At 38.5% G+C, this 10,991-nt stretch overlaps 1 protein-coding gene across 2 annotated transcripts in view; it reads left to right on the top strand.

Annotated features, from left to right (window-relative positions):
• Nucleotides 1–10,646: 10,646 nt before the first annotated feature.
• Nucleotides 10,647–10,991, top strand: part of gabra4 (gamma-aminobutyric acid type A receptor subunit alpha4) — a 34,008-nt gene continuing 33,663 nt past the window's right edge. For both annotated transcript variants that reach the window (XM_066648973.1, XM_066648971.1), the window contains exon 1: nt 10,647–10,964. In XM_066648973.1, the coding sequence (XP_066505070.1) occupies nt 10,879–10,964 (86 nt within the window). In that variant the 5' untranslated portion in view covers nt 10,647–10,878. The remainder of the gene's footprint in view (nt 10,965–10,991) is intronic.

Raw genomic sequence — 10,991 nt, 5'->3', positions numbered from 1 at the left:
TATATCAGAGCTTCCCCACCTGCCTTTTGTCAGATGTGCTACAGAGCTGTCTAAAATGTATTTGCTATCCACAGAATCAGTGGTCCACAAGTTAACTCCCCATCTCCAATTAGCTCTCTGTGATATCTCAACAAATCAACATACTGTCACATAATTAACCGAGGAAAAAATATCAGTGTTTAAAAAAGACAAGTCCACCTTACCGATGTCACAACTGCTAGCTTTAGCTTTAGCTCATCTTAACCTTCCCCGTGCCTTCAGCTCATCAGACAAGACAATACACAGACATACCCTTAAAATAACTTGGCTTGTTTTGGCATGAACACACCAGGGCTTGACATGAATCCAACCTGGATTCACACCTAGGGTCACTGTCTGTGAAGAGGTAGGTGTGTTTTCCCAGTGTCTGTGTGAGTTTCCTCCAGTTTCATGGAGGAATATTGGTGGATTGACTGTGTGGAATAGTCCACAGGTGTGAGTGTGTGTTATAGCTTTGCACCCAAAGATTAGAGGTAGATATGTAAAATTAATTAATAAATTAAGTTACCTCACATGTTCAAGCTAACAATAAGGTAAAATATAATTGCAGGTTTAGGTTCCCTATTTGGACAGGAAACCCAAGTTTATCAATGAATGTCCTTGAGCAAGACTCCTAACTGTATATCTGGAACATGATCAGATTTGTTAGTCACTCTAGATAAAATTTTATATATAAACGACAGTAATGTTTCACTAATGACGCATTTTTCTTGAGGAAAACTAAGCAATTATAATCATACACAAGATAAGAGAGAAAATATCCTGTGCCAATCCATTAGAGCTTCACATAGGGCCCACCACACTCTCTTCCTACCTGCAGCCACCAAAACTCCTGTTGAACCCTACACCTCAACACTAAGGTTGCTGTGACCGTTTATGATCCGATCAGCAACCAGCTATCCTTAACAACTACACAGCAAATTCACCAGTGTTAAATCAATACCATTAGTGTAAAAATGTAAACTTGTCAACTAATAGTGTTGATTTAACACTGGTGAATTTGCTGTCTACGGTTACTCATTGAGCCCAGGCCATGAGTACCCAAACCAGCCACTGTATTACTACCTGATGACCACAGAGGTCATCAGGTAGATACCTCCCCTCATCAGTGTCTTGCTGAATTACGCCCACAGCACCTCCAAAAGGCTCAACAGTGAAGTCTGGCATCCCAGACCCACTCCCCTCCAAGCCAGCTTTACAATCCTACCTTACCTTTAACCATCAACAAATGTAAATCCACACTGTCCTCCCTGGTGACTAAGGCTGTATTCCTTTTAATGTTCTTATTTTAACACTTTAATGTTCTTATTTTAAGTTGCTGGCCATAAATGTTAAACTTATTCACTTCAGAAGCCAGTAGAAGAAGATATACGAAATGTGAAAGTTGTTATACAGACATCATTACATCACTACCACTCAGATTCATTAACAAAAATATTTATTTAGTCCTATTACACTTTTAATGCTTCAGAAATGAAACAACAAATGTCCTGCACTGGAAATACCTAGATTATTAATTTGAACAAGTAAAATAAATAAATAAAACTGTTTTTGTATCCCAGCATCTGTTTTTTTTATACATAAAATGTGTTTGATATGAACAAGACTACCCTATAAAAACAAGAGCAAAGAGAAACTAGGCAACAGAAGTTTAGCCGGACTGCCATTAGCCGTATAGCTATTGTCAAAGAGGTTTTTCTGGTATTTCAAAAACAGGAAAGCTCAAAATGCATAGCCTTGTCATTGGAAGGTCTGGAGAAGCTTTGGTGCTTTATATCAAAGTCTTTGTTTACAATAATAACAAACTATAAAATTTGTTTATCCTTTCAGTTGCTGACAGTGTGTGTATGATCATGGAAAGCCTGTTATTTTCTGTTCATACAAATCTACAAAACTGAAGCACCATTTTGAGATGACATTAAAGCAACTCATTTACCAGGAAGTTACAAGATAACATTTACATTTTTAAACATTTCTGAAACCAAGCACCTTAACATTTTATCAAGTAATTTATACTTGATAAAGGAACAGGACATCGCTGGGAACTAGATATCTATGTACTGACTTACATATCTATAAGGATCCTGCGACTGATAAAACGGAACTGTAACTAATTCACAGCCTCGTTTATTTAGAGTGACACGTCGCTCTGGTGTTCTGACTTTAATAATCTGGAGATTTTGTTCGTTTTTGTGTAAAGTTAAACAAAAAGCTGTGCAGGTGTAATTTACTGGTCAGAAAGTCAGTAACGGTGAGATGTATTCGTGTCGTTATAGGGACAGACAAATGACTTTCAGTTTGTTAAATATTTAGTAGAAACCAAATGGCTGTGCCACAGAAACATTCTCCAAACATAAAGAAGAGACTATGATAAATATTACCTCAACAACGTTCAACACATTTCTGTTTGAGGCTCCAGTAAAACACTGAGCTGCTCGCTGCAGTGGATGGTGAACCTACAGCGCTGAAGCGACGTGAGTGTGTCCCAATTCACCTCTCTACTCTGACGTCTTGAACACTTGAACACGCATTTTTTAGGTCCCAAAAAGAGAACTTATCCAGAGAAAAGAGGACCTCTGGTCACCACCGAAAGTTTCCACGAACTGGAATGTGAAATATAGCTGAACTAACAACAGACAGTGTAGCACCACCTTAAGTTCTCTCTGTGGAATACGGGTGAAATAACAGTTCCTGCTCACGCATGTGTGTTTCAACATTAGGTGTCAGACAGTCAGTAAAAAGGTCCAGCAAAAAGGCTGTAGCATTAGATACCGTAAGAACATTTGCTAGTGCTGGAGCTGAGGCACTTGACAGACTATTATTACAAGAGCATCTGGTTGATTTGAACAGAACTACTTTTACTTTGAGCACTCCAGGTTAAGAAAATTCCATAAGGAAATTGACACTGGAATTATTACTGCCAGATTTATTAAAACCACAGATAATGGGTTAAATGTATTAATTTTATGAGAAATCACTTATGAGTATTTATCCAGAAAAATGTAATGAGTCATTTGTCTCTAATGTTTTGACTTGTTTTTTCGAAATAAAGGGTGTTGAGCCTATGTTGGTTTGATGTGGGTTGTAAAATAAGATCTCTTGTTGCTTCATTATGGCACATTGTATAGAGAAGCTCTTTTTAATGAGGTGATGTTTATTACTCTCTTTCCTCTTACTCTTGGTCCTCTCATTACCTCCTGCACCACTGCTGTGGCTCGTATGGAGAACAGGAACCCTGATGAGTCTCATCGCCATAACTGATGACATGCTGCTGCTTCTTACAACCATGAAAACGGAACGACTCCCAGTCCCAAGAGCTCACACACTAAGGGGAGAGAGAGAGAGAGAGAGAGAGAGAGAGAGAGAGAGCCTGCTAAACCTCACCCTGGAAGAATCAATTCTTCCAATCCTGATAGTCAGTTCTTATAGAGGAAAACCGATATACAATTTTTTCTTTATTTAATTTCACTTTGCTTTTATGAGGGTATATTTCATCAGCCATCATGTCTTCTCATTCTCATTCATTCTTAAGAAGTACAATTTTAGAATAACACATTGATAAATAGCCCCATAAATGCTTACGCTGTTCAGTTAGCACCATTCCAACAGACTCTAAATATTGTATTGGTGTGTGCATCATCCAACACACTGGACCAAATATATTTGTATTGTCGCTCATGCCTTCAGCTATTGCAGTTGGTACTGAGCATGGGTAAACTACTGTACTCAAAGTACAAGGTGGTCTTAAGGTGAATTCATTCATATTTTACCAAAACTGCCAGGAGTCAGAAAATGTGTACAAAATATCATTGGCACTATAAAAGGTGTATTAAATATGTGTGGATTCACACAAATAAAGACAGCATGAGAAAAACAGCCTTCACACTTCATCTAACCCTAGCCTTAACCCTAAAACTGTAAGCTCCTAAATATTAGAATCAACATTGTTCTGTGGTTGTCTAATGCTAATCACTATAACCTTACACTAAATGTAAATTTAACCTTATGGAAAGTTCTAAACATAACCCTCAGCATAACCCTAAACTATAAAACTTACTCTAAGAGGTCTAAGAAATAAAAATTGTAGAAATAAAAATCTGTGTGCTCGATTAAAGCTATTGCTAATGCCTAACCCTAATCCTAATCTCAATTTTAAACTTAATCCTATCCCTAGACTTAAACTGCTTAAACCATAAACTGCAAGCTACAAAAGTTAGAAATAGCAGTGTTTAGCACGGTCTCAAACATATTACAATGTAGCTTTTCTTTGGGTATTTTGGGTACTGTATGGATTTTGTAAAACAGAGTTTCTTAAGGAACGTAAAATTCTATTTTATAAAAAATGCAAGAAAAGGGCGGCAAAAGTGGCGCAGCAGGTAGGTGGCGCAGTCACACAGCTCCACAGACCTGGAGGTTGTGGGTTCAAGTCTCGCTCCAGGTGACTGTCTGTGAGGAGTTTGGTGGGTTCTCCCCGCATCCGTGAGGGTTTCCACGATCCAAAAACACACCTTGGTAGGTGGACTGGCAATTCAAAGTGTGGATATGTGTGAGTGTATGTGTCCCCCTGTGAAGGACTGGCACCCCCTCTAGGGTGTGATCCCGCCATGCGCCTAGTGATTCCGGTACATTTGTATATTGTACATTTCTTGCTTACCTTCCATCATCAGGACAAAATACTCAAAACATTAACATTGTCACAATTGTCATCAACTTCTCTTTTTATTGTAGCGAAATGTTATGATGGTTTTACCAGTAGAAAAGGTCCCCAATTGCTTGAAATTAGAAGAAAAACAAGGGACATTTTTTTCTGCTTCTGTATTGTTACCCTTTTGACTGTATGTTTTTTTTTCTGAGAATGACAGTATTTCCTCCCTTTGCTGTAATGGTGTGCCCTGTGTTTTTGGCAGCCATGTTTTCACCCTTCCTTTTTGAAAGAAATTTTTTTTTACTTATCTTGCCCTTGTGGAAATATGATCCCAGTTGGCTGCCGCATCACTTCCTGTCTCTTTGCCTTGGTGACAGCACCCCCCACCAGCAGCAGCAGATGTAGTCCCAGCTCAGACCCCTGGCTTTTGCTGAGCTGTGGAAACTGAGTAGGAACCAAACACAAGCCACATTTCCAAGGCATTTCCAGAATATTTCTAGAACACTTTACCATTTGGCCTATGTGTTCATATCTCTTTTTTATACAGAGTGGGAGCTCACATCTGAATCTACAGCAGGAAGTAGTCAGCCTTTTTCTAATGGATTTTATAGCTTTTGCTCCTGTCCTTGTCAAAATTGAGTATATTCTCTTTCTGTTTTACCTTCGCCTGAAGCTAAAACATGGATTGTATGTTTTGTTTTCCACCGACTCCAATCAAATATATTGATAAAGGTGCCATAAATAACAGTAAGTGTTTTTGTAGGAAAACCTAAACACATAACAGAGTATTGATTTTACTCTATGACCAGCCAGGACCTATGTTTCTGTGGACTGATCATTTACAATATATGACATTTTCAGTGCAGTATTAGAAAACAAACCACACAGTGGTTACAGCTACATTAATCTCATAATTTTCATTATGTATTAAACCAAAAGAAGACAAAATATTCTGGAAAACATTAACCATGTAGACACCTGGACTTAGAATAAGCTTAATGTTTTTTAATAATAATAATAATAATAATTATTATTATTATTATTATTATAATAATTTGATTAGGCCGGTCTAAAATGTGACCCATGAATGGCTCATGAAAACATGTATCGAACCAACAAAAAATTAACCTATCGACACAGCTTCACAAACATATCATCGTGGCCTGACCTTGAATTTCCAAAATGGTAAATTTGGGGAAAAATAACTCTCATGACTCAAGAATATAAAGCATTTCTGTTGATTTGTTTTATCAAAATGCAAATGTGATTGGCATATTCCAGATATGAACAATAGTTACAATTGACATCATTGAGATAAAATTGAGATAATATGTAATAGAGGAAAATATTTGATATAGTTTTTCAATAGATTTTGAATGGTATCTTTTCACTCACACTAACATAAAATAAGAATAAGGATGACACCCAAAACTTCACTGCATTTAGTAGGATTAAGTTATCGTAAAGGTTTTCTCCATCATACCTTCAAACATTGAGGATCCAAGGTTGGCGATGGCAAATAACAAATGGATGTTTCTGTGTGTGCGTTTGTGTGTGTGTGTTTGTGCACATGCGTGTTTTTATGTCAACTGTTTTTCTGTGTAAGGGATTTGATTACCAGACAGCTTGAGTCACAGTTCTGAGTCATTAGTTTCATTTTCCAGGCCTCCATAAGAGCTCTATCCACACAAGCACTGCAATAAAGAGGCCTCTCTCACCCAATCTCTCTCTCCCTCTCCCTCTCTTGTTCCTTTTCCCTCTCACCCTTAGCACTCTCAGTGCATTTACAGCCTCTCACACTTCCCTGCAATGTTCTCACTCACAACGCCAAAATGCACTCGAGTGCTGATATTCCAATTTACATTGCATATTCACATACCCTCCACCTTACAGCTATACCACCTCATCAATTCCAGCATAGTAAAATATCTAATAACACCATAGGACATGGTTATCAGAGTTACATTAAAGTAAGCTGTGCAGTTGCATCAGGTAGTTCGACATCTCTTGCAAGATAACACTATAAAGATATAAGACTGTTATTGGGTCATCTCTGGTTTATCCTAAACACCCTATAACTGGCATCACCAGCTGACAAAGACCCCTGTTTATTTCCAATCTAAAGCCATGGGGTTCTAATGGCTCGTCACCATGGGAACTAATAGCTTCCATTTATTTTGAGGTGTGATGTCACAGACAAGACACAACCAAGACACAAAGCCTTTATTTGACTTGGGTTTTTTTCTTTTCTTGATGATGTATTTAAAAAAATCAAAGTATTTACACAAATTACTAGAAAGGCCTATATTGAATACCTACAGTGATATCAGTAATATCAGTATTTTAATTCATTTACACTCCGTGGATGGAGAGGGAGAGAGAGAGAGAGAGAGAGAGAGAGAGAGAGAGAGAGAGAGAGTATGACAGAGAATGAAAGTAGGTTACCCTCTTTCTTCCTGCAGGGTATTAAGCCTGACCATAGCTCAAGAACCTGTTCCAAGGAGGTTCAGGACACACACACACACACACACATCAACAGAAAAAAATTAATTATATATTATGTTTCCTTTGTATCACTCAGTGAATGACACTGTTAAAAGCAGTAAATGCTGTATCTAAAGGAAATAGAACAAATGCTTAATATATTTGCTTATTCTGTAGTTTGGATAGAGGTATTCCGGCAAGTATGCGATCTAGCAGTTAAGCTAATCATTCTGAAGCTGTGGTAAGTTATAGAACAACAAGATTTAGATTTCATTCCACAGAATCTTAACAAACTTTAAGCTGGATGAAACTTGCTATATCAACTGTTTTAAGATGTTATTACTTTAAACACCAAATTTATTGCTGGTATTTCTGTCCAGTCTAAATTCATTTTCATAATGAAAGGCTAATTATTCTAAGCCCTAGCAAACCTAAACGTTATTAAGGTGGGAGTTTCTGTTGTGCAAAATACAGAGCAAGGCTAATATTCTGTGCTAAAGGCTCCAAATTTAACTCATACATGCACATTGGAGACTCAAAATTATGAGTCAGAATCACATAAAGTGGTCTAAACTTTTCAGCTTTGTAACTCCTGCAATCTACACTGGCCACTTGAATACCCCAGTGAGTCCTGACCCAAAGTAACCTCTCCTTTGATACCTGTGTGTTATGTTGTTTCCAGTGTCGGTGAGAGCCATACTGAATAGAACAGGAAAGGTCATGCTGCTTTAATTTAACTCCAAATTAGGACAAGCCTCAAAGGTTTTCTTATGCTCTGTGAATTGTGAGACAGTCAGCAGGTGGGATGAATGAGAAGATGTAAAACCTGGATATCCATGGTCTTTGAACATATAAGAAACAGCACACAGACATGTTATCAAGGTAAAAAAAAAAAATTATCCATGCTTTTTGCATTTTTCATGAATAATAAAAAATATTATATATGAATTATATATTCATGAATAATACAAAAAAATGTATAATAATGTAACATGTCACATATTACTCAGTCATCAATCATGATTACATTCATGTGACCACAGATGACATATTATTCAACTGATTACAAAATTACAGAATGTAACGCATATAATTATCTTAGATTTTCCCAATTTACTAATGTATTAAACTATTTAAGATAAAAGATACATTTAGTTACATTTACTTTTTATGGGAACACTGTAAATTATACAATTAACCTATGAATTGCAGTAAGCTCCAAGAATTCACACCACAATATAAGAAAACAGAATATTCCAGTGTTTTGTAAAACTTGTATTACAGCACACTGTAAAAGACTGTCATTGTTTACAGTGTTTTTCTTTATTTTTAGCCTTCTGTACAGTAGCTCTAGTGTGCTGCACTACTCGAGTATGAGAATCAGTGCTAGTGTTGGTATGAATCCACTTCTTCTCAGAGTTTCCCAATATGGTCTCATGTTCAGCCTGCAAGTGTTAATTAGCCTCCCTCTATCATGGTTACCATCGAACACTGTACCCAAGAGAGACATGCAAGCAGCAAAGCCAACTGGGATGGCTGACAGCTTGGAAAGCAAACATACTGTTCTTCCCAGGATGGCAGTCCATGCCCCACCCAGAGGGCACACATTGGCACACACACACACACACACACACACACACGCACACACACAGAAGCACACATTCCTCCAAAGACTTCACTCTGTCCTCTCCCAGGTGCATTGAAACCTGCGAAGCAGCATGCAGATTGCCCCACTTACTGTACAGTGTGACTGTACCTGTGAAAGTGTGTGTGTGTGTGTGTGTGTGTGTGTGTGTGTGTGTGTCCTACCAGCACGTTGCATCGTTGCATCAATATCTGACCCACTTGAATGCACAGTGTTGTATTTCTATGCCCAGACTTGTGCTTATAATGGCACACTTCTACATTCATATTAATCACAGTAGTCATATATGGCAAGGGACATAGTAATTATAACACTAACTCTGACACGTACTGAATAAACATGTAAAAGTTCACACTGGAATTTACACCTCTCCTGTTGGGGTGGATATCAATTAGCACCACGCTGACACACTGCATAACCAGACATGTCTCCTATACAGCTGTGTGCAAATGTTTTGGCACCCCTGTACAAATAATGTTATTTGTTGATATCTGAGTTGTAAAGCACTGCACTTTTTTTTTTATATTTCCATCTTTAAATATTGTAATTTACAGTTTTCTACATCTGTAAATGTATAGTTATTTGATTACTTGTTGATCACTTATTTAAAAATCTAAACATTTGATATAAAAATTATAGTTTACACTCCCTCTGACACAGCTTTGTAACTCTTTGTAGACATTTTGGTCACTCTTCCTCTATAAAATGTCAATAAACCTTGGGAGACAAAAGCCTTAGCTCTCATTTCTTAGTTGATGGTGGATTTTGAAGAATGTTGTGGATCACTGTCCTGACTCTGCATGAGGTCCCTAAGTGAACATATGTTTCCAAAATCATTTTTTCATTGTATTTGAATCTTTCATACACCCAGTGTTCATTGTGCCACTCACTAGCACACAGCTCTAAAGCGTAATATATTCATTTCGATGCTTAACAGCTGAAGGTGATATTTTCGTCAACTGCACACTTTTTTCCAAGCATACATTTGGTAACTGTGGACAAGTCTCTTGTTTCTGAACATATTAGCATGATTTTGAGATGATCTGATGACCCTTCCAAGCAGAAAATATTTGTGCAAGCAACACTGTGCCACAAAACAATGCACCGCCAAGTTTGTTTTAGCTCAGTCTTCCTATAGGTTCGTTTGTAGTTGTGGCTTTTGCCATTGGCCTTTATTTTGCATAAAAAACCTATTTCTAGAGAACAGCCTTGGCCATCTAGAGCTTATCTGACCTCCTATAGTTCCCCTTAATTGCCATTTCCTAATAATATTTTAGAGAGTGGAAATTATGAGCAGGAAGTGCTTTTATTTCTCTATTTATAGACTTCCTCTGTGTCCAGTCATCATTTAGCTGTTTTTCAGATCCTTAGCAGCTTTAGCGGAGTCCATGTTTGTTGAGCGCTATGCTGACTTTGGAAATGCTTCAGTTGCCATCTACTAATGACCTCTTAGTCTTAATGAATCAATTAAAACTTAAGGAGTAAACTCTAATTCTGAAATTCTACAGCATGAATGATGACATTCCGCTAGTAGTGTTTTATATTTCTGTTCCATTTTTAAAGTTAATCATGTGTAAAATTGCAACAGTAAAAACTGAAATCAGAATAGGTCTTTTAGTGTACAAACTTTACTTCACCGTGTGTATGTGTGTGTGTGTGTGCGTGTTGGGGGTGGGTGTGTTTATGGGGGGTGATGTGGGGTGTGGGTGGGGGGGTTGTGTAAGTCGCCCCTGTCGAGGCCAGAGTGATCTTGCGCAGGAGCTGCGCGAGCATTTGGAGCTCGTGCTTGGATGTTGGTTGTCTTCTCGCTCGCGCTCCCTGAACGCACCTCATTCTCCTGCGCACCGAGAGGAGCTCGCGCAGCCGCGACAGGAACCGTTTTACGCACGGCTTGGGTTTTTAGAAGCGGGGGCAGTGGCAGAGGTTTTGGATGGGAGCGTGCGGTGAAGAGCTGCGCTCGCGGTGGGGTTTTGTCGTGCGCGCGACCGCTCCTGCTCGGCTTGGACGAGGCATCCTGCGCGCGTGGGAAATGTGAAGGAGCTTTATAAAAGTATGGCATGCAAACATGGTCTCGGCCAAGAAGGAGACGGCGACTGCTATGCGCCCCGCTTCCATTTCCACTCTCCTCTACCTACTCTGCGTGACGGCTTGGTGAGTTCCAAGGTGCTCCGCTGCGCT

Source organism: Hoplias malabaricus, chromosome 17, assembly GCF_029633855.1.
Source record: "Hoplias malabaricus isolate fHopMal1 chromosome 17, fHopMal1.hap1, whole genome shotgun sequence".
NCBI lineage: Eukaryota > Metazoa > Chordata > Actinopteri > Characiformes > Erythrinidae > Hoplias > Hoplias malabaricus.
Note: the sequence above shows the minus strand (reverse complement) of the source record. Positions and strands in the feature narration are given on the sequence as shown.